This window comes from Halichoerus grypus, chromosome 2 (genome assembly GCF_964656455.1).
Source record: "Halichoerus grypus chromosome 2, mHalGry1.hap1.1, whole genome shotgun sequence".
NCBI classification, from domain to species: domain Eukaryota; kingdom Metazoa; phylum Chordata; class Mammalia; order Carnivora; family Phocidae; genus Halichoerus; species Halichoerus grypus.
This window is the reverse complement of record NC_135713.1, coordinates 190,879,889-190,903,277: the sequence shown is the minus strand read 5'-3', so window position 1 is coordinate 190,903,277 and position 23,389 is coordinate 190,879,889. Positions and strand designations below refer to the sequence as shown.

The following is a 23,389-nucleotide window of genomic DNA, read 5'->3' as shown; positions in this document are numbered from 1 at the left end:
CAGAGAGAGAGCACAAGCGGGGGGAGCAGCAGGCAGAGGGAGAAGCAGGCTTCCAGGACCCTGGGATCATGACTTGAGTGGAAAGCAGAGGCCTAACTAACTGAGCCACCCAGGCACCCCAAGACCTGAGTTTGAATCCCAGTTCTTGCTTGCATGAACTCTGTGACTTTGGGCAAGTTAGTTAGCTTCTCTGAGCCTCAGTCCCCTCCTCTATGAAATGGGCAGTGCTTAGCCAAGGTACTCCATGAAAGTTACTGACATCTATCATCCCACAGAGGGAGATTCTTTCCCCATGTTCTGAGATCTTGAGAGAAGAAATTCCAGACTCTTCAGGATCCTGAGGCCTTGACTGAGTTCCTGCTATGCACAAGGTGATGTGCTAGGTGCTGGAGAGGCAAAAGGAAATAAGATTTTATCTCTTTTCTCAAGTGGCTCATACTCTGTTTGGGGAGGCAAAACGTAAGCACTGAGAAAGCAAAATCCCAACCCAACCCAACCGCCCTAGAGACAACGTAAGGTTGATCAAGAGTGACAGCAAATGGGTGGCACCATCATTACGGGGTGGAGGCAAGAGGATCTCTGTCTTGGGGTGACATGGGATGACTGTGGGGGTGGTCTTTCTGCTCAGAGTCCATTGTCTAGTCATAAAGTGTTTGCTTTGACCTAATCTTTTAATACTCATTCATTTCACTCAACAAATACTCATTAAATCTTTTTGTTGTTGTTCCAGGCACTGTGCTGGGAGGAGATGTGTGGTTTCTGCATTCAAGAAGCTTGCAGTTTAGAGGAAGACACGGACACTGAACCTATACTACCACAAATAGGTGCATATTTACAAGTTGTTATCAGGGTCAGTTAAAGTGTATATAACAAGGGGAATCAATTTAGCTAAAGAACCAAGGAAGGCCACTTTCAGGAAGTGATATTTAATGGAGTCCTACGGATGAGTAGGTTAGCCAGGCAAAGAGAAGAAGGGAGGGGGGCATTCTGGGAAAAACAAAACAAAACAAAACAAAACAACCCCAGCCTGTGCAAATGTCCTGAGGAGCAAGGGGCACACAGTTCAAGGATATAAGAGAAAGCCAGCTAAAGGAAGAGAGGTGAGGTGGTAAAGGACCAGATCACATAGAAGCTTCTAGGTTGTTTATTTGCTTTTTTTCCAAGTATGAAGGAAGGACTGGCTGCAGCAAAATTCCCCGGGGTACTTATTAAAAATGAATATTTGTGGGCCCCATCCCCACTGAAAAAGGTATTTGTAAGTACCCTAAAGTTGGGAAACCACTTTTCTGGTCCGGATACAGATATCAATGACAAATTAGAAAGCTTTTAAGCCCTCCCCCTAATAGATTTGTGTTCTAAAAGGGTCACTCTGACTTTGGAAGGGCCTTGGGATGGAGGCAGGAATGGATCTGTCACAGAGGCAGCCAGTGATATCTCAGGTGAGGGATATCTGGTTTAGACCAAGGGGTGGGGCCAGAGTGGACTGATTCATGAGATACTCTGTAGGAAGAACCTTTATTATTCATTACAGAAACATTTATTTATGTCATTTACTTTTTCTGATTAAGTAATACATGACCGTTGCAAAATTTCAGATATACAGAAAGATGAAGAAAGCAAAAGGTAAATATTTTGGTATATATTCTTTTAGGCTTTTTAATATACACACGTATTCAGACATTTGGATCTAATTTGTTGTTGTTTACAATAATGGGACAATTCTGTAATACCTGATTTTCAAGAAAACAATGTATCATGAGCATCTTTCAGGTCAATACGGACATACATAATTTTTAGTGTCTGTATGGTATTCTGCTGAGTGGATGTACACTAGTTTCTTTGCCAATCCCCTACTGATGGCTATTTAGGTTGTTTCCAACTTTTCACATCATTATAAACAACCTCTTTCCGTCTATACTTATTTTTGAACACAATGCTTATTTCCCTAGAATAGTTTTAGTGAAATGACTGGGTCATTGACAAACCGTCTAGGTTTAACCACATATATTCACATTGGGTCCTAAGGGGAGGTGTAGAGGAGGAGGGCGTCAATCAGGAACCGGAAATCTTCCTTTTGAAGGCCTTGAACTGTTACAGCCATACTCTGGCCTTCCCCAGTCTTTTCTTTCCCTGGCATGGATGCAGTGTGTGCGGTGGCATCTGGTGGGTTCGGGACCTGCCCCAGCCATCCGCCCCCAGCCCAGCCCCCTAGATGGGGCCTCCGCAGCCCTCCCAGTCCCTAGGAATCCATCCCTAGTTGCCCTCCCCCATCGCGGGAGGACGTGTTAGGGAGAAGCTCAGGCAGGCAACGATTGCACCATCCACGGTTTGAAAAGGAAGTCGAGGAAGCGCATGGAGGCAAGTCGACTGTCCCAAAGGCCAGGGCCCAGCAGCCAGGCCGCGTCCGCTGCAGCGCTCCTTCCCTCACTACTCACTGGGCTCGGATCTCCTGTCTTCCACCCCCTCCCCAGCCCAACCCTTCGCTGGTTGCCGGCCCTTTAAGAAGTTGTCACGGTGGCGCTGCTGGCCCCGCCCGGCGGGGAGGGCCGAGAAGGAGGGGCGGAGTTGGTGGTGGCTGAAGCTGGGGGGGGGGGGGGGGGGGCCGCGCTGGGTCTATTTTTAGCTCTGGGTCGGGTCACGTGACGGGAGTGACGTCTCCGAATGTTGTTGTTGGTGGCGGCGGCGAGCGGAGCCGGAGGAGCCGCCGCAAAGATGGAGGAGCCGTCGAGGAGGCGCTGCCGCTGCTGCCGCCGCCGCTGCTGCCGCCGCCGCCCGCGAAGCCGGAGCTCGAGCCGCAGGGGGTGAGCGCGCCGCACCACCCCAGATCCCATCTCCCCCGGGGCCCCGCGACGCGAGGCGGCGCCCCCTCCTCCTGCCGTCGCTGCCCGCGGACTCCCCGCGCGCGCGCCGCGCTCCGCGCCCCCCTTCCTTCCTCCCGGCGCCCGGTGCCAGCCGGCGCCCCCCCGCCCCCCCCGGGAGCATCGGCAGCCCGGGAGCCGGGCCTCGGGGTTATTGCGCGCGCCCCTCCACGCCCCTCCTGTGCAGGGGCACATTCCCTGCAGGTGAGGGAGGGGCCCACCTTCCGGCGACCCGCACCCTCAAACGGCCCGGAGACCGGTGGGGGCTGCCTGATTTGCCCCCTCCTGGGCGGCGCATGTTGCGTTGCAGAGCGATTTGAGCCCTGCACCCGGATTCTATGCAGACCCCTCTTCGCTGGACACTCCTTTCTTGGTAGTCCGAGGTGAGGGGCGCTGCCCACCCCGCAGCGCTTCCACCCAGACCTAAGAACACATCCTTGGTTTTGTGTCCTTGACTTCCGTGCGTGAGGAGGGGGCCTGCGGGCCCACCTTACTTCTCGCTCCCTTTATTCTCACCCCCTCCCCCGTGAGGCGTTACTGCGTTTGTTTCCACCCTCTTCTCCGGCTGACACCCCGGACGGAGCCAGGGAGAGATGAAATCTCCCCTCCTTCTCTGGGGTGGATACCCCCCATTTTTAATCCCGGGTCTGTATCTCATAAAGGCAGGGACACTGCTTGTGCTTTTTAACTTGAGGGAGGCTGCTTCTCTACCCCACCCTTCTCTGGGGCCCGGGGGAAGATGAGCGCTGGCTGGGTGATAAGTAATTAATTTGGGAGTCTGGTTGTTGTGTGTTGGGGGGAGAAGTGGGGAAGGTGGGGGTGCCCCATTTGGGGGAAGAGGTGACCACCTGATACCCGCACCGTTGGTCTTCTGAAACGAGGTGTGTCCCCCAAGAGGAAGGATAGCAGCTGCAGTTACTTTTGAGGGGGTGCTCAAGAGACCCACCACTCTGACGGTGACCACTGTGCTTCTGGGACCTGGAATTCGTTTTGGTGATTGGAGGTGATGATGGTGATGATTGGGTTCACCTGGGAGGAGAGGAGGGTCCCAGATGGGAGGAACAAAAGGAGGCAGAGGTTGGGAGATCCAGGAGTCTTGGCTAGAGGCACTCCTGACCAGACTGCCCTGCAGGGCTGGAGCCGGGGACTGGGTCTTGCCCTGGGCCCCTTCAGGTGCAGAGGACAGAGGCAGAGAGGGTCCTCAGTCGGAGTTCCAGACACCAGGGCCCCTGAGATGAGGGGGAATAAGTTGAGAGGCTGGGCTGGGCTGGGCTGGGCTGGGCTGTGGATGGTGGGTGAGCCATGTTGGGGGCTGCCTGCCTCTTCATTCCAGTCTTCTCTCCTTCCTCTCCCTCTAAACACAAAGCTTGGGAGATCTTAGTTTGCCCCTGCCCCTTTTTTGAATCCTCTCTTTGCTCTGTCTCCCCTTGGAGTTAAATCTGGCCTCTGTTTTGACAGGGCAGGTAGGGGTCTTTCTGAGTTAGAGGGGTGGGCCCCCAGTATCCCCACTCTGTCCTGTATGCATGCCAGAGACCAGAGGGACAGAGACCAGGTGCACGTTTCTTGGGGGCAAGGATGGAGGACGTGTTACCCCTGTGTCAGCCCCCTGTGCCAGCCTCCCTTTCCTCCCCAGTATGTCCTCCGGAGTAGCTGGGCCCAGTAATGGGGGTGGGGGGCAGCAGTATCACATGCCCCACCCACTCCAAGTAGCTGCAGAGACAAAGGTTTGCTTTCCCTTCCCTAGGGGTGGCATCTTAGCTGTGTGTTTAGAAATGGGGCCTGGGGATGGGGGGTGTAGTTTGTGTTTCTACAGAAGGGGGAGGGGGATCAGCTATAGGAGCTTGGGAGGGAGTGCGGTCGGTGCCGAAGTACCAGCTGCTCTTTAATAATTAATTCTTCCTACTCACATCCCTTTGAGGAGGGATGTCTGGAACACAGCATCAGGCTCAGCCAGCCTGCTAGAGGACGCACTCCTGTTGGGGGGGGAGAGACTGCGGGGGGGTGGGGGGCGGTTCTTGGCATTTTTGGAGCACTGTCGCTTGCTCATGAATGAAAACCTGATGCAGCCCATGAGGGGGCCTATTGTAGTCGACTTGGGCTAATTAAACTTTCTCTGCCTTTCTTCTCCCCTACCCCACCTCACCCCAGCCCTGGCCCCAGCCCTATTTTGAATGGGGGACCCTGTCTGGTAGTGCTGGGGAGGGGGTATGGGTCTGCCTGAGGTTTTAGGGCAAACAGACCCGGTCTTCTGCCCTCTGCCTCCACCTCCTCCCTCCCTCCCCTCTCATCCCCCCCCTTTTTTTTCTAGAAATAGCAGCCTCCTCCATCTGGCTTGTGCAGATGCCTAGAGCTGCGTCTGAGCAGACAAACAGAAATGGGCCGATTGCAAAAATGAATTTGTCAGCCTGGTGCCTTTTTTCCTTTCCTGTTATCTCCCCCTTCCCTTAGTTTGGGGCCTGGACATCCAAGTCCCTCCTGGCTCTGATAATCCTGGGCTTCTGGTGGCCCAGCCTGGGGGAGGCACAAGGTGGTGGGAGGCCCGCCTGGCAAAGTGATCTGCCATGGTCCAGTCAGGAGGGGTCGAGATGAGAGGTCTTTTGTGCCTTGGGATGGGATGTGTGGGTTTGCAGCTCTCTGATGAGGTCTTTGCAACAGATCTCTGATTCTAGGCAATCTCAGGTTCCCAGGGTTTGGTTCAGACCGCTCCGCGGGCCATCTGTGACCTGGGGAGGGGACCCCAGGCTGCAGTGCTCAGGACTGGGGAGAAGGCTGCCTGGTGATGCTGGAGTCCAGGTTCCAGAGAGGCCCTCAAAGGGACACCTGACTCCCTAGGAATTCTGAGGGAGTTTTTGAGGGACAGATACCTGCAGGGCAGCACTGTGAACTTGTGGCCTTTGGGTCCTTACGTTGCTCCATGTCTCCCTTACTTGTCTGCCCTTCTCCTCCCACTCTCTGCCAGTTTTTATTACTCACGAATGGGGTGGGGGGGGGTTTGCCCTGTCTCCCCTGGTCTAGCCATGAGCTTGTGGGGGGAGGTACACCCGGTTTCTGTCATTCCATGCTGTCCTGGCTGGAGGTCTGACCACAAGAGCTGATGGGATGGGGACTGGGCTCGGAGTGTGTGTGTGGGGGGTCTGCCTACTTATGACGTCATGGAAGCCAGGCTGCTCACTGGTTTGGCATCTACATGTACTGTCATCCAGCAGCGACACTGCTCTTGGCCCCTGACTGCCCACCGAGACCCTGCTATGACTATAGGCAACAGTGGAATTTTTGCAACAGAGGAGGGACCAAATAACCAGGTTTTAACCATCCCCCTGTCCTTTTTCCCCTTCATGCCCCACGCCAGACAAGAATCTGTGCGTGTCCTGCTCAGGCAGTGAACTCTGCTTTGTTTCCCGGAGAGGCCCCTGTTTATTCAGGAGGCTTGATAGATTGGCAGACACCCTCTGCAGGTGGACGGGGGCCCAGGGGTCCTGCTGCATCCTGCAGGGTGAGGAGGAGTGTGGCCTGATTGAGTCCTGAGCCAAATGGAGTTCTGGGAGCCCCTCCCTTCCTCTTCTCTCCAAGGGGTGAAGATGATGGGGGCTCAGAGTTGATCTTAAGTTCCATTTTTGTACCATTGAGGCTCTGCCCCTTCTGAGTGCCCTGCTGTGGAGGCGCCGTTCACTAAGGAGATGGGCTGGGCCACTCAGGCTGCTGGGCATCGTGGGAATTTCTGAACCTGTGTTCCCCAGCCCACGGGAAAGGGTGTGAGCAGGACTGGGCGCCAGCCCTGGGGTGGGCACGGGCTGAGCTGCCTGCCCACGCGCGCCTTGCCAGGGCCCCAACAGCCCCACCTGCCACATTCCTGAGCCTGGCCTGAGCCCCGCACAGCCTCTTTTGTCCTTGCCCCACACCTGTGCCGCCAGGAGCCGTTCAGCGCCTTCACTCTGCCTCCTTCTAACTCCCCGGCTGAGTGCACCTTTCTCCAGCTACAGAGGCCAAACCTTGTGGGTGAAAGCAGGGGGCAGCAGGCCTAGGAAGGCTTGAGGTCTTCCGTGTGTGTGCGTGTGTGTGTGTGTGTGTGTGTGTATGTCTGTCTTCAGGTTCCTGTGTCCCAGCCGTGCCTGACTCCCTGGCTGCTGGCTCCAAATGGACCACACTCCTGGGAATCCTTGATGAGAACGCAAGGCTTACTGAGAATTAATCCTGCCAGGAGGTGGGGCTGTCCAGGGGGCAGAGCTGATTGCCTGTCCCTGGCTGGGGCAGCAGGGTCAGGGCTTACACATCTAGCTCCTTTCAGCCTCACTGGATCACTCCTGCCACCTCGCTTTCACTCCGTATTGGAGGGCCTGCCTTCATTTGGAAGAGAATGAATGAGGTCATGTCTGGGGTGGATCATGGGCCTTTTAGGGATGGGCCCAGGTGGGTGCCTGCGTAGCGTCTGAGGCTTGAAGACTAACCATGGGGCCGGAGGGAGGTGAGGAGCTGAAGGAGTGAGGACAGGTTGGCAAACTCACGGTCCTGTAATACTGGGACATTCTCCATTACTGTATTGGTCTGGGCAAACCTACTGTCGGGGCCTTTGTACAAACTGGGAAAAGGTATCCTTTATTCTGGGTGGTCTCAGCCTGGATGACCCCTGGCTTGGCAGGCAGAGCCCAGGCTGGTTTTCAGACCAACTTGCACAGGGCACAACCTGTCCAACAGACACAAAGCCCTGGGCTTGGGCCCTGGACCCCAGTCCGGGGAGTGCTGGATGTGGGGTGTGTCTCTGCCTTTCCAAATTCCTGGAAACAGCATGGGTTATGGGTAGAAGAGAGGCGGTTACCTTCTTCCCTGGACCCGTTGTTGAACGGGGGAGACCAAGACAGAAGCATATCATGGTTCCAGAGTTAGGTGGCCCAGGGCTTAGGGAGGAGGGAGAAAGTGACACTCGGCCTGAGAGTCCCTGCTCAGGCAGCTGGGGCCGGGATACCAGTTTCTCCCTTACCTTTTGCCAGGGACTCCAGCCCCGCATCTCCCCACTGCCACAGAGTTCAAATCTCTGCGCTTTTCTCTTTTCGTGGACACCCAGTCCCACGTCAGGCACCCATGTAGGTCTGTAAGGTCTCCCCACCTGGGAGCGGACACTGTCACCTGAAAAGGAGTTTGGGTGTGGCTCCTGTAGCCGTTTCCCTTTCCTTGAGTGCTGGCAGCCTGAGCAGTTAGAGAAGAAGCCAGGGTCTGGCCAGCACTGCTGCTTTCCTCTGCACCCCACCCCCGCCACCCCCACCCCCCCGGAGCAGGTGTCCCTCCTTCTCTCCCCCAGGTGTAAACCAACAAGCCCCGAGGTCTCCCTCAACTCTCTCAGATCCCTGAGCCGGGGGCTTCTAACCCTGCTCCGTCTCTCCCCAGGGATGCCGTTCTGAGTGCCTGACTGCCTCGCCCCGAAGGATGGCCTCTGATGGGCGTTAGAGGCACAGCCGCCCCGGGCTCCTGTCCCGTCCGTCTGTCTGTTATCGTCTGTCTCTCTTGACATCACCGCAGCTCCACCCCCTCCCATCCCAGCCCCCAACGCCAGCTTCCTGTGGGCCCAGAGCCGGCATGAACTCTCCCACCGAGTCGGGTAAGAGCTGGGAGGCCAGAGAAGGGCACCCTGGGGTGGTTTTGGCTACAGTGGGCTGGGTGAGTTTCTAGGCCAGGCCAGCTGACCTTCGGGGTCTTGAGCTGTAAGGGAACGAGGGGGTCAGGAATGGAGAAGCATTTCGAGAAAAGGACCGAGGCAAACCTGAAGTTACTGACCGAGGGCTAGAGCTGGAAACTGATGGGCTCACGGTCCGGCCTGGCCCTGGGAGGACACGGGTCCGACTCTGTCCCCATGCCTGCCCTCTCAGTCTCAACTTGGGGGCCTGCAGTTCCAGTTCTGCCCAGCCCCGTTTGCCAAGACAGGCAGGCCTGAGAGGGGGGGTGTGTCCCTGAATGTGTCTGGGCCGGCCGGGGATGATGTTGAAGGGTTTCCTACAATAGCTGAATGGAGCTTCCTTTTTGTGGTGGTTGCTTCTCTTCCTGGTGGAGAGTTTCTCTCCGTTCCATGCTTTTTTCTTAGGGGATATTTGCAGGGCCTTTGGCCTCAGCCTTTGTTGGGATGTGTGGTACTGGGATGGGGGGGTGCGCTGACACGTTGCTAGGGGAATCTTGGCTCTCCTTTGAGTCTGGGTAGACTACCCCTTCTCTTCTTGGGCCCTGGACATGGTGGATTCCTAATCTGGGGACTTTGACTCTGCGATGTCCTATTCCCCTCTGCTCCTAGGGGGCTACCTGGTGCTGCCAGAAATAGTCTATGGGTGGGACTCCAGGCAGCTTTATGTCTGGGTGGGTCTGGGTGTATGCCTTTGAGGATGTGTCCAAGTGGCCTGAGCCGGACCCTCCGGAGTTTCCCAGGAGGGTCATGGGTCAGTGTGGTCAGAGTAGTAACTGCCTTCTCCCCCTGGCTGGCTCCTTCTGCCCAGTCTTGGAGGGTCTGAGTCCATCTTGTTCAGCTTTAACCCTCCACGGCCCAGCCTAACCCCCATGTCTTCTTCTGTAGGGGTAGAGGGATATTTTCACTTCTTTTAGGGATAGGGGAACTAGGACTTAGAGAACCCATTTGCAGGATGGCAGTGGCATTGGGGCGGGGGGGCGGGCCATCCAGACTGCCTCCCATTTCATTGCTTGTCCGCAGTTTGCCGGACCTGATGGTTTCTCCTGCGGGGACCCAATGCTGGCGCTCCGTGGCCGAGGTCCTGACTAGGGTCCTGGAGGTTCCAGTAGACTCAGGGAAGCTGGAAGCTGGTGGGATTGTTTGGCTTTGTGCTGTTTGTTTTGGTCAAGGTTGCGGCCCCTCCCCTTTGTCTCTCCAGCGTGGCGGACTTAGGGTGCGGGCTGCAGGCAGAGTGGAGTGCCAGCTACTGAGGGCTGGACCCTTAAGACCCTCCAGGTCAGCTTGGCCTGATGAGCCCCCTCCTGCAGGGTTTGCAGTCCCCCTTCAGAGCCTCCCGCCTCTGTCCTTGCCTTCGTTCAACCTGGAGGGGCTGCGGCAGGAGTTAGACATGGAGGTGCTGGGGGGTGGGCTGTCAAGCTCTGACTTCCTGCTTCCTCCTCTGGGGCTGGGCTGGCCAAGGGAAGGGAGAGGCCTGGTGGGTGCTCCCCAGTCCCTGGCCCACCTCAGCCGGACACTGGTAGCGGTGCCAACGGCCCCTTTCCTCTGAGCTACTATGCTGACCTGTCTAGGGGCCACCTGCAATCACACCGAGCCTGGGTCAGACCGTGGGCCAAGGGACCAGAAACTGCCCAGAGGCATCTGCTCATGGCTTGGGAAGGGCATTTCCCAGCTTTGGGATTCTATTCCCTTACAGTAAAAGGCTACAATAATCCATCTTGGCTAGATGAGGTCACTAGGTTGCCTTTCCAGATGCTGGTGGTCCAAGTTCCTCTTGCAGCCACTTCTGCCAGGGCTGGCGGGAGTGTGGTGGTAGATGGAGGTGTCCACCGACCGCGCGGGAGCCAGGCATCCTGGGAGGGGCTGCAGAGCCAGGCCAGGAGGGGCCTCGGGAGTGGGGCTTACAGAGCTGGCCTCACCTCCTGGCTGGCTTTCCCGCTCCCCCCAGCAGGGGGAGATGCTGTCTTCCCGTGTTTGGGAAGGAGGGAGAGGAGGAGGGGGCCAGATACCAGGAACGGCATTTGTGGAGAGGCCTGGGAGCTGGGATCCTTGCTTGGGGGCATCCCCCGGCGGCTCTTCCCTTCCAGTTTTCCTGGGGCTCCAGGGCTGCCTCTCCTTGTGGAGGAAGAGCTGCTCTGGGCCAGGGAGATGGCCAGCTTCCCCACAGCTCTCCTTTTTGAGGGCATCTGGGCATCTCAGAGTGGCATCTGGGCTGGGGCTGCTGGTGTCCAGCATCTGGCACAAGCCTGGAAACCACATGCCTTTGGACTCCATAGAAGTAAAATGAAACTGTAGTCAGGCAGGTGGGTGTTCACTTTGCCGTGGATACCCTGAAGGGAGCCCCAGGAAGAGTGTGGGGCCCCGGGGCCGGGGAGAGAGGTGGGAGTGATGAGGATGGGCAGTCCCCAGGACCTGGGTGCCCTGGCCCTTGAGCACCTCGCACCCTCTCCTGAATCCCCGAGACTCGCTCCTCTTTCCTTCAGGGCACGGAACAGCGCTGTTCCCTGGCTCCCTCAAGTTCTCTCAGTGTGGGAGCTTTCCCATTTGGCAAGCCCTTGAGCATCCCCACCATGCCCAACCCTGAGCTCAGCCTGTGGGGAAACAGAAGAAAAATAGAAGATGGCCCATCCCTGCCCTCCTAGCATACGAGTTAGTGAGAGAGAAGGTCCTGGGTGAGGGGCGGCAGGCAGGGAGAGCAGTTTACTTCTGGGGCTCACCCCTCCTCCCCGGGGAGTGGGAGCTGATTGACTTACCTCTGGGCAGGGCTGAACGCCAGCATTTGACCTGATTTGCCTCTTTTGCAGTCTTGGGAGTACAGGCAGAGGCCATTGATGGGGCTACCTCTGCTTCCCTGAGGAGGCCACCCCCTGGTGCCTGGCTTCTCTTCAGGCCAAAGGGGGCTCGAGGAGTGAGGCTTTCTTTCTTTTTCTGGAACTGGTCATTTCTGCTCCCCTCAGTGGGATTGAGGGACTGACAGAAGCTGCCTGCCTCCTGTTTGGGCTCGGCCTGGCCAGGCTGGAGGAACTGGCCTGGGACCTGGGACCTAGGCCTGCTCTGATCTCTGCCCTATCCTCTGTGCCATCGCCCAGGAGGGAGGGCAAGAGTGAGGCCCGCCGTGGGAGCCAGTTTGGATGGCGACAGGGCCCCAGGAGGAGGCGGCCAGGTTCCTTAGCCCCAGCGTGGGAGGGGAGACAAGCTTCATGACCACACCTGCCTGCCCAACACTTCCCAGCACGCTCCACACTTTCTCTCCTTCCCTTTTCCAGGAAGGAGGGAGGGAAGGCAGCTGCCCCCTCTGGGTGACCAGAGAAACTGGGGCATGGGTGTGGGGTGGAGCCAGGAACCTCGGCGTCCTGCCTCCCAGCCTCGGGCTCATGCTCTGCCTCTAAGCCCCCGGGGAAGGCAGGCAGCCAGCCCCGAGGAGGAGAAAGTGGGTCAGTGCGGGCGTGGGGCGGGGGGTCTGGGAAGTGGACTCCTGGCGTCCCTTCTCCACTTAGATGCCCCCTGGCGCACCTGTGCTCACTGTTGATTGGGATCTGCTCCGCCCTCCTCTTCTCCGCTTCATCAGTCGAAAGGGATCGAAGGCTCAGATGGGATAGTCAGAGGCAGGGTCACCCCTGAGGGATGTGAAAGAGGCCAAAGTAGGTGTTCACGTTTTTCCGGGACTTGGTTTCAGACGAGAGGGTTCAGGCAGCACCTCGCACAGAACCTGGCACATGGCGGCTCCCGGGCGGTGCTGACGGGCTCCAGCATGATGGGGCGCAAAGGGCAGGAGAAAACTGGAGGGCAGGCAGGCCTGATGTCTCTGGGGCCCCGGGGCAGCTGGCACCCCCTGCTCTACCCAGGGCGCTCCTGAGCCAGCCCTTGGATTTTTATTGTGCACAAAGGAGACTTGCTTTTTGCTGTTAGGTCAGGGCCTTTTCCCAACCTTTTGTGCCCAGGAAATGGGAGCCTGGAAGAGCTCAAAGAGCCAGCTTTGGGCTCTTCCCCTCCTCCAGATTTACAGGGTTAGGAGGCCTGAGGCCAGCCTCTGAGGAAGGGAAAGAGGTCATTGTGGCCTGGAGGGGCTGCTGCTCGCTCCCAGTGGAGTTCACGCACCCTGTGCTTGGTGGGTGCTCTGGAAGGTTTGTGGGATGACACATAGGAGAGATGGATGGCTTGGGACGGAGAAGACAAATGAACCACAAGGAGAGGGGCTATAAAGCAGGAAGGATTGAGGGTTAGACGTTGGGAAGACCTTGTTGTATCACTTGAATCTCAGAGGGAAAGAAAACACTTGTCCCCACCCCAGGGCTCATCTCTAATTCCCCTGGAGGATTCTGGGAAGTGCATCGAGGATTGTCTGGCTGTCTGACACTTTGCTTCCCACTTCATGCTGTTCCTGGCAATCCTAACAGTGCTGGGAACTGCCCCGAGCCCCAGGCTCTGGCCACCTCTGGGTGCCCAGTCTCCTGGGTGCTCCCTATCTTCCCTTAGCAAGGAGTTCTCTTTCCTTGGGTGTCTGGCTGCGCCAGGTTCTGGGGGCCCTGCTTTTGAGTCATTGTAACTGATGACTTCCTCTCCTCCAGAACAGGGCTCCCCTACCACACTCTCCTGTGCCTGGGGCAGGCAGAGAGAGCCAGGACAGGGCTAGCCAGCCCTGCTGGTTGCTCCCAGCGTGGGTGGGTGGAGTCCTGAGCTGGGAGGGGCTGCTGCCCCCGGCTTTCTGGGGCTGCCTTGAGTCTGCTGCCCATCACCCCTCTGGGGGGACCTTGGTCTTCTCTTCCCTTCCTCTTCAGAGAGTCTGGTTGGCCAGGATGAGGTTGGAGCAGGAGGTGGTGAATGAGGTCCCCAGGCCCACCCTGGGGTGTCTCCCAACTCCAAACCCCTGTGGGGAGCACTGCTCCATCACCATTTTTCTAGAGTCTACCCTGGCAGAGAAGCTGACGCTCTAGATCTTTGTTCAGATCCTGTTTCCCATCCCCCACCCCACCGTACATCTTATTGTATAGGATCAGCTAAATCTAAGATCAGCCCACGTCTGCCACCCACCCTGTCCCTGTGCTCCCCGACCTGAGGGCAGGAGGCCCCTTTGCCGTCCTCCCTGCCTGGCCAAAGCCGGCTGGGAAGATGGGCCGCAGGAGCCATGGCTACCGTGTCCTTGGTTGGCCAGCTCCACCAGGGCTCCCGATAGGAGGGTGAGGTCATCCAGTCCAGGGAGAGGACAGGTGTCCCTGGCTCCATGCCTGGAGTTGGGGGCAAGGAGGGGCCAGGAGGGGGCTCCAAAATAGCAACCGTGACATCAGGAAGGGGGAGGGGGACCCAGACCCAGGAATAACCAGGCTATTAAAAGGTTCCAGTGAGGTCAGGGGGCCAAGTGGGATCTCTGTACCAGTGGGAGGCACAACCTGAGGAGGAGGGACGAGCCAGCCGTGGGCAGGGTAGGCGGGCGTCCCTGGTCCTCGTGGTGCACTAGCCCGAGGTCCCATCAGGGCCCCAGGAGCATGGGCTGCTGTGCCAGGCCTGGAGCTGGGAGGGAAGGGCTGGCTCCTGGCAGCTTTGTGAGTCTTTATTAGAGGGGCTCTAGCCTCGTGTCTGTGTCTCCCGGGGTGCTGGGGGTCATCTTACCTGTTCATGGAAACCCTGGGGTAGCTTCATGTGTTCCTTTGTGTAGGAGGCAGTGGGCTGTGGTGGTTAGCACTCAGACTGGAGCCTCAGACATCCCGGCCTTACCATTTAAGCAGCCGTATGACCTAGCGTGAGTGACTGCATCTCTCTGCCTCAGTTTCCCCACCTGCACCTATCTCCTGAGGTCATCGTGCAGAGTAAACGAGGTGACGTATGTGCTGCTGCTGGTGTCGCACCTGGCACGTTGCCAGGGAGGAGCTGCGTGTGCTCCCACAGTGGGCAGGTGCTCCCTGGTCCCCTTCCGTGGTTAGGGCCAAGGCCTGTCCGGGAAGACTCCCCCTGGTCCCTGGAAGGAAGCTGAGCAGCCCCTGGAGGCGACACCCCGAGTGGGTAGGAGGGAGCTGCCACTGAGCTGCTGCTCAGGGGTCTCCCTTCTGGTTGAGGGGGTGGGGAGGCACCTTCCAGCTCTGAGGGAGGACGGAAGTTAAATCAACTTCCATCTGGCTGTTAGGAGGACTCCAGGGAAGATGTGAGGTTAGGCCAGGTGGCCCTGTCTGCCACCCTCTCCCAGACCCTTCTGGTTTCTTTACCTGCTCTGATGGCGAGAGGGAACGTAAGAGATGGAATCTGGCTTTTGGGTCTCCAGCCCCTCGCCTGCCAAGAATAGCACCAGAGCTACTCCCAGACACATGGGTGCTCTGGCCTGTGCCCTTCCCCGGCCCAGCCTCTGGCCACCCGGCTCTGTGGCCTTGGCCCTGAGTGCGGGCCCTCCCCTCTTCCCATCCCCCTGCCTGGCGCTTCCTCCCCGGGGTGGAACGCGCCTCCCCCCCCACCCCATGGGGCCTCCGCCAGGCCCGGGCTCCTGGCAGCCAGCCGGCGGCTCCCTGAGCATGCTCCACCTATTTATAGCCAGGGCCCTCCCCCAACTGCTATTTCAGTCTCCTGCCAGCTGCCGGCGGCTCACTCGGGAAGGAGGAGCAGGGAGCCAGGCCCAGAGCTGTCACCCAGGGCTGGGAGGGAACACAGAGAGCCCGCCTGCCTGCTGAGCTCCCCTTCCTGTCCCCTGAGCGCGCGGCCATATACCCCAGCTCCTGGGAGCTGGGGAAAGGCCAGAGGTCCGATGCCCCTGTAGAGGAGGGCCGGGCCTATAGCTCCGGGGCCTCCTGGCTCCTCCCGCTGCCAGGAGTGCCCAGGCCGGATGAGGCGCCTCCCCATAGCCCGGGTCCCAGCGGCAGTGGCCTCAGGGAGCCCCTGAGCAGTGAGGGCCCCGCCCGACCACCTTTCCTTTGGCTGACTCGCGCCTCCGGCGGCCCCCTCCCTGGCATGCTGCTGGTGCCCAAGGCTCAGGGGCTCGTGGAGATGCTGCAGACCATCTATGAGACGGAATCCTGTTTCTCAGCAGATGGGATGTCAGGCCGGGAACCATCCTTGGAAATCCTGCCTCGGACCCCTCTACACGGCATCCCTGTGGCAGGTAAGTGCCTCGGTGTCCCCGCTTGCCCTCTGCTATCGGGCATCCTTGTCCCCGGGGCTGAGCATCTGGCTCCAAGCATCGCCCAGGTGGGGTCCTGCCTAGATCTTTGTGGAGGGCTTTGTTGAGAATATGGGCGGTCAGGGGTGCCGTGCTCACTGAGGGGGGCTTCCCTGCTCTCCTTGGCCCGAACCTGCCTTCCCGCCATGCCCTGCAGCTGCACTCTGCTGCAGTCTTGAGTCTCTTTGGCCTCCAGCAGGGTCGGCATAAGCTGCTGGGGGCTGTGGATTACTGGAGGATCCTGGCCTAGTTGGCACTGTGGTCGGAGGGGAGGAAGTGGGTCAGTGACCTGCCTCCCAGTGGCCCGCTCCCCAGGTCTGGGCAGGGGACTAAGCCGTAGCTGTGTGTCCGCAAGAATAAAGACTACCCCAGCTCCTCCGGCTGGGTCCTTGGGGGCACATGGCTTCTGCAAGTCCCCGCTCAGGAGTTCCTGGGGGATCAGATGCGATGAGGTTGTGGTAGGGGTAGGTGGAGGCCGGCAGCTGGGATGCCGGGGGTCCTGGCTCCCGTAGCTCCCCCATCTCTCTTTCCCTGAAGCCTCGGTTTCATCCCATCTCATGATGCTGAAGGAATGTTACTCCGCTTCATTTGGGCTTGAGGACCCCCTAGTCCTGCCCCCTTCTCAGCAGGGACATTTTTGGCTCTTGGCTGGGGGTGGGGTCCCCCAGAGCTGGGCCACGCCCTCCCTCCCTCCCAGGAACCTGTTGGCAGCATCAGGCCTTTCTGGCACAGGCTTCCCACCGGGCCGGCACCACAAGATGCTTCTTCGAGGGAGGGGCCTGCTGGAGCCATGCCCGCTTGGCCCCTCCTGGCAGTGGCTGGGTGCTTGGGTGTGGGTGTCTGTGTGCCTATGTATTGGGAGTCTTTGCCTCTGGATACGTGGGTGTGGGTCCCAAGCTTTGGATTGGAAGGGGGGAGCTGTGTGCCTACGCAGGTACCTGTGATTTGGCTCTAAGCCGTCCAGGGATAAGGTTGCAGTGGACTAAGATATGTCAGAGGATGAATGTTTTGGGACATTTTGGAAAGTCCTTGGAATAAGGCCTGCCATCTGCCCGGGCAGTGATGCCAGCAGAGTCTCCTAGGTTAGGGGCATAACCCTAGGAGCCAGCCCTGCAGGCCTGCCCACACAGGCCCCTGGGATGGGGGCCTAACCTTGGGGGATGGCCGTGCAGGGGACCGACCCCGTCCCCCGGGAGCAAGTGTAAACCCAGAGGACCGCTCTAGCCCTGGCCTGGTGGAGCTGGTGGCTCTGTGAGGACCCTGCCTGCTGACCCTTGCCCCGAAGCCTCTGAGAGTCAGGCTGGTCCCCTGGAGGGCAAAGGACTGACTGGGGAGCATTGCTTGCAGGCTGCTCTCCCCCATCAGGCAGATGCCACATCGGTCCACCCATCCTGCCCTTTCCCCCCTGCTGTCCGTTGCCTCCAGGCAGCGGCTGGCAATTGGCCTGAAGTTGCCTCCTCAGCATGTTCTCTTACCTTCTTTCAAGTTAGACCCCAGAACCCTTGCAGGCTGGAACCCTGCTGTTCTCATCCCTTCCCTAAGGCTGCCTGTCCCCTGCACAGGCCTCCCCCGTGCCAGCCCCTCTCTCCAGATCCCTGTGCCCCCCCGCCAGACCTCCCCTGTGCCAGCCCCTCTCTCCAGATCCCCGTGCCCCCCCCCCCCCCCGCCAGCCTTCTGATCGGTGGTGTGGTCCATGCTGGCAGGAGGGAGGTGTGAGTCACCTCAGCGGCTCGGGGAGAGGGCTAAGAATGTTCCCCCTGCGCAGCTCTGATGCTGAGTCTGTGACGCGACCGGGGACAGATATAGGCCTGGAGCTCGGCTGCCTTGTTTTTTTTTTTTTTTTTTTTTTGGACTCTGGAATGTAAATAGATGTTTCAAATAGAAACGCTTTAACCTTTGGGTTAAAAAAAAATCCACCCCGGATAAACACGGCCATGAGGGCCCAGGCAGCCTGGTGTTCCCCCCCCACCCCCCCTCCCGCCTCCTCTCCCCATCTCTTGATCAGTTTCCAGACAGGATGCAGAAGCCTGTGGCTAAAAAAGCAGGTGTCCAGGGATGCTTCTTGGGCAGCAGTGTGTGTCGCCAGGCCTCCCCAGCCCGAGGGGTTGGGGAACGGGGCTTTCTGGGATGGCTGTCTACCCTGCACTCTGCCTGCTCCGCCAGCAAGTCTTTGGAACCCTATCATAGGGCCATCCTTTGCTCCCTGGGCTGTCTGGTGCATGGCCATTCTGCAGCACAGTGCCTGGCGCATGGATGAATGAAGGTTGCTTTGAAGGGGCTGGTGTCCAGGGCTGAGGTCAGGATTCCTGGGTTCTATTCTGGGGCTTGGGCCTCTGGCTCAACAGACAGATATGGTGAGTTGCCCCAGTGGGTGAGCCAGAGCCTTGGCAGGGGGAGCCCATGGGGGCTGCAGGGCAGTCTGTGCTGTCCCTGCTTGATGAGAGGAACCAGTCACCGCTTCTCATAGGGCCATAGGGGTCTTCCTTGACGGATGGGGTCTCTGCTTGGCTTCTCCACAACAGCCCAGCACAAAGTGGGCACCCGCCCATCCTTCAGGCCTTGTTGTGGCTTGGGGAGCCTCGGAGCCCGAGCTCCTGTGTGGGATTCCCGAGGACACAGTGCTGGGGGATCCCCTCTTTCCCTTCTGGGGGCCCTGGATTCCCTTGTGGCCCGGACTGGGCAGCGCTGATGCTTGGGCATCGTGTAGGATCTTATGAGCAGACATGGAGGAGGAGTCTCCTTCCCCCAGTGAGGGAGGGTGTGAATCCTGCTTGTGCCAGGAAGGGATGCTGTGGATGCTGGGAAGTGCCATGGGGTTTGGGTTTGGTATTGGGGTTTCCCCTGGATATTCTCATTCATGTTCTTCAGACCATTCCAAGCTTGGCCAGGCGTTTGGGTGTGTAGGTGTAGGGGTAAGGTAGGAAGGGCGAGGCACTAAAAATGTCCTCAGTGACGAGGGTATCGGGCTTTCCTTACCTTGTGTCTTGTAGGAAGGTATTATTAGCCATGCTTTACAATTGAGAAGGATCAGAGAGGTTAAGGAACTTGCCCAAGGTCACAGGGTAGGTGACAGCTGTGATTCGGATTCAGGTCTGTGTGTTGGGCTACTGCTAACCCACACCAGCATTCCTTTGTGCACGTTTTTTAGAGGTGGCCCTTCTTCCAGGTGGATACATCTTCATGCCAGAGCACGTGGCTCAGCCCTTGGAGCGTGGGCTCGATTTTAGCCCCAACTTGCCCCTTTGGTTGGGTGCCCTTGTGTAGTGTACAGTCTGCACGACTTGTCTCTGCACCTCCTGAGTGTGTGCTCCTCAAGAATAGAGACCAGTCTGGCTTTGGGGGGAGGAGGCTCCTGAGCTCTCTTGTTTTCTGTGAATAGTGGGGACCCCTTGGTCAGCTCTCTCCCTCCCTGCAGGGAAATCGGGAGAAGGGGGCTCAGGCAACGAAGTTGAACACTCCATCCCGTTCAGACCGCCTCCCCTGCCCCCCATCCCCTCTTCCTCCATCCCCTCTTCTTGGTTTTGAGACCCTCAGCTGTCCCTTCCCTGCTGCACAGCTGCCAGACAGGAAATCAGATTAACTGTGTCCACACACACAGCTGTAACAGCTGTCAGGCTGGCGGCAGAAGTGAGTGCAGCCAGCCCGGGGACACGATGAGAAAGAAAGTTCTCAAACTTTCGGTTGTATCAGAATTGGTTTTTTTTTTTAAAGATTATTTATTTATTTATTTATTTATTTGACAGAGAGAGAGGACAAGTAGGCAGAGCAGCGGGCAGAGGGAGAGGGAGAAGCAGGCTTCCCGCTGAGCGGGGAGCCCAATGTGGGGTTTGATCCCAGGACCCTGGGATCATGACCTGAGCTGAAGGCAGACGCTTAACCGACTGAGCCACCCAGGGGCCCCTGTATCAGAATTGTTAAGGGAACATATATTAAAATGCAGAGCGCCAAGCCTTGGCCCCCGTGAAGGGTTCGGATTCTATAGGGCAGCCCAGGAACCAGCATTTTTGACGCGTGGCCGGTGACTCTGATGTGAGTAGACTCAGACTGTGCTTGGAATAAGGGCTGTGTGGACAAAAGTCGTGTGGACGGGGTCGGGGCCTCGCAGCCTGCCAGTGGACATCACCAGCAGCCCTGGAAGGCCGGGGCGGGCTCTGGGGCTCCTCGGAGCAGGGTGGACTGTGGAGGGAGGAAGGCTGTCACCCCAGTCAGAGGCAAACCCAGCCCCCAGCAGCCTGGCGGTCTGCAGAGGGAGGATGTCTTGAGACGCTGGGCAGCAGGTGTCTAAACCCCAGCTGGGGTGGGGGATTATGGCAAGCGGCCAGGTGGGCAGGTGGGCAGGGCGCCCTGCTGGATGCTCAGGGCTGGGTTGCACTGCCCTGGGGCCCCTGCTGTCCACCCCAGGTGTGGAGCGACCAGTCCCGGCAACAGCTGCAGCCTTTGAACGAGCAGTATGCCTTTTAGCTGCCTCTAGCTTGGTGCCCCAGTGTTTCCTGGAAATGGCTGGGCTGGGAGAAATGAGTCTGTTTCTCCTCCAGATAGCAGCCTATCAGTGAGTGAATCTCTCCTCATCAGCGAGACTCTTCATGCCTTCCACCAGGCCTCTGCACTCCCTAGGCTTAAGGTCCTTCAGAGGCATGGTCTTCTTCAAGGTTTCTGGGGGTTCTAACAACCCAGCCCCCTTCTCCCCTGTGCTCGTGGGCTCTGGTTTGCTGGGGGCCAACTGGATGCCCTGTCTTGATCCCTGCATCCTTAATGCAGTTTCGCTCCTCACTCCATCATGCAGGAGCAGCCCTCATGGTTTCTCCTCGTGTTTTTTTTTTTTTTTTAGTGGGAGGCTGATAGAGTCAGAAGACCCTGAGTAAGGCCTAGCTCCTCTGCCTCCTTTCCAGATGACGTGGGGCAGGTGTCTTTCCTCTGTGGCATGATGAGCTTGGGACATTGAGTTGCTGATCTGCAGGCCCTTCCTGCACTGACATTCCAAGAGCCCCTGGCGTCAATTGCACGTTGCTTCTGCCTTTCAAGAAGAGGGGCCCAGGAAGATGTGGGATGGTACTGGGGAGAGAGCTGGCACAGTGAGGTTGGAGCCCAGAGAAGACTTTCTGACTGCTTGGGGCCCCGAGAGCAGGAGTGAAACTTGTGCGCATCTGTGCTAAGTAATGCTTCCGAGGGGCCGGAGGGTTGCCACGGCTGTGGGCTGTGCCGCGGGGGACAGAGCAGCTGTTCTCGGGGGTAGCGAGGCAGGAGAGACAGCCTGGATGTGCTGTGGTTGGGAGGAGGCTGTTTGCAGAGATTCCTTCCCGAGTGCCGGGCTCTAGCTGCCGGCCACTCCAGTGTGTGTTGCGTGGGGCCCACGGGTCGGGCTCTGATCGGGACAGGACCGCAGAGCGACCTTGGAGCAGTCTGAAGCCAGAGAGCTAAGGCCTCCCTCTGGCAGAGGTCTGAGCTTGGAGTAGTTCTAAGTATTTTTTTTTTTTTTTAAGATTTTATTTATTAGAGAGAGAGAGCATACGTGTGGGGGGAGGGGCAGAGGGAGAGGGAAAGGGTCAAGCAGACTCCCTGCTGAGCCGGGAGCCTGACGTGGGGGCTCCATCCCAGGAGCCGGAGATCACGACCCGAGCCGAAGGCAGACGCCCAACCGACTAAGCCCCCCAGGCGCCCCGACTTCTAAGTATTTTATTTCACGCTCTTTAGAAGCATTCTGAGAAGTGGTCCAGAGTCTTCACTAGACTGCCAGAGGGGTCCGGGACACACACAAATCTCAGGAGCCATTAGTAATAGCCCTGACTAGCCACCCCTGAGATCTTCCTGGGCCCAGGGCCGAGCTCCCCTGTGAGCCCTCTCCTGAGCCTCAAAGCTCTGGGAGGAAGTTACTAGTCTTACTCCCATCCCAGGTGCCCGCGCGGAGCACAGGCAGGTGCTTGGTGCCTTTGCGCTAGGAAGTGGTGCAGCCTGACTTGAACCCTGGCATCCTCTTACTCCAGAGCCATGGCTCTTAACCATTATGTGATGTGTGTTCGCTTGCATTACACGAGGAGCCGTGAAAATTGCTAGGTGAGAGTCCTCCCCAGCTTGCACATGGGGAAATACTGTCTGAATTGTGGTAGAACCTGTTGAGCCTAAATCGGCCTCACTAGTCACGTAAGAGCCCAGAAATAGATCATGGGAAACCGTCCTTGGTGGGGAGGGGTCATCGGCGTCACAGGGAGGAGTGTGAAATGCTGTTCCCTGCCTCCTTCCAAAATCCCTCAAGGCCAAGAAAGGGACAAGCTACTTTTCCCATTCTCCAGAGGGACAGAACGAGGTCATTAGACATTTAAGGAAGCTGCTGACCACTCAGTCTGCTGAGGGAGCTCCTTGGGGCTCGGGTGCTGGTGGAAGGCGCTGCCCTCTCGGGTGGGCTGCCAGCACGTTGTTCTCCGGAGGGGCCAGTTATCCAGGCTGGCTGGTGTGGAGGGCCTGAGGTACCCTGCGGTGGAGCCAGGCTACTTAGCTTAGTGTTCAGAGGGTGTGAGTCCCTGCTGATTAGCTGGTGGGATCTGCATAGCGGCCTAAGAAGTTTGGTTTCCACGTCTGTGCAGAGAGCGGGCTGAGACAGGTGATCTCAAAGGCCTTTTTCACCCTCTCCCCTCTTTCAGTAAAGTAGTTCCTTCGACCCAGGGCTTAGCTGCAGAGGCCTTATTTTTTTGTCCTGTGTAGATGTTCCAAACAGCTCGGTGCACCCGTATCTCATACTCTGCGTACCCTGGATCCCTTCCTTCCCCCCTAGCTTTCTGTGGCTGGTGGCTGCTGGGAGTGGGGTCTTTGAAGAGCCGAGCCTTAAGTTTTTTAGGTCTGTTGGGCAGGTCTACATACTGTGCTGGCCCCTTCCATCTCGGGCTTCTCCGAGGGCAGGGGGAAGAAAGGTACTGTTTCCCTGCTGCCAGGGTTTGGGGTACGGGGATTCTGGAACCGGTGATTTCTCCACTCGGGGGCTCTGAGACGGAGCATGGCTTACAGTATCTTCAGAGCAGGGGGAAGGCTTGGCCTTGCCCTCGGGCAGCCAGATTTGTTTTTTATTTCGAATCCTTCTTCCTAAAGGTGCTGCTAAAACCTGCTCCTCACGTCCCAGAACTCCTGCTTGGGGGCAGCAGCCCTTTGTCTGGACACTCCTTCTAGTCTAAGGCTGTGCTGGTGGCTGTCCCAGAGGTTGTCCCGTCAGCACCTGCCTTGTCTCCGCCTGAGGAGCCAGGCTATCTATCCCTGGTCATGCTGCCCGAAGAATCCGTGGTGGGAGCCCCCACTGGGCTGATGGGGTTCACGGAGAGGTGGGCGGCCCAAGCATTCTCACTAAGGTTTTGGCACTGCCCAGGTGGGCCCACGAGGCTGGGCAGGGTGGCCCCTCGTGAGCCAGAGCCTGGTGTGCGTGAGGCCACTCCAGAAATACACAGCCCTGCCCACTCAACTACCTCGGCTGGGGCTTCTCCACGGAGGCAGTGTGAGTCAGTCTTGCAGAAGGCCGGAGGACAGGATGATAATTGCCGCTTTTTCCTAAGGCCACCACTCCTAGGAGGAAGGGGCAGAGTCCCGCAGGAGTAGAGTCTGGAGCAGAGTAGACCCGGACCCTTGCGTCCTCCCTCTCTAGGAGATGACTGTGTTGGCCATCTGACTTCCTCTCTATTCTCTACAGCTCTCTGTCAGAGGGAGGCATGGGGGTGGCGGGAGGACGCAGGGCCTTACCCTCCTCTTCTGGCC

The 23,389-nt window shown here is 58.1% G+C and overlaps 1 protein-coding gene across 5 annotated transcripts in view; it reads left to right on the top strand.

The window, feature by feature from the left end:
* The first annotated feature begins 2,647 nt into the window (after positions 1-2,647).
* Positions 2,648-23,389, top strand: part of HDAC5 (histone deacetylase 5) — a 36,507-nt gene continuing 15,765 nt past the window's right edge. Inside the window, exons 1-4 of one of the 5 annotated variants that reach the window (XM_078065807.1) lie at positions 2,648-2,801; positions 8,238-8,448; positions 14,174-14,333; positions 15,530-15,601. In XM_078065807.1, the coding sequence (XP_077921933.1) occupies positions 15,535-15,601 (67 nt within the window). In that variant the 5' untranslated portion in view covers positions 2,648-2,801; positions 8,238-8,448; positions 14,174-14,333; positions 15,530-15,534. Of the gene's footprint in view, positions 2,802-8,237; positions 8,449-14,173; positions 14,334-15,136; positions 15,602-23,389 lie in introns of those variants that run through there. The other 4 variants (XM_036071274.2, XM_036071273.2, XM_078065806.1 and 1 more) reach the window with 4 other exon arrangements.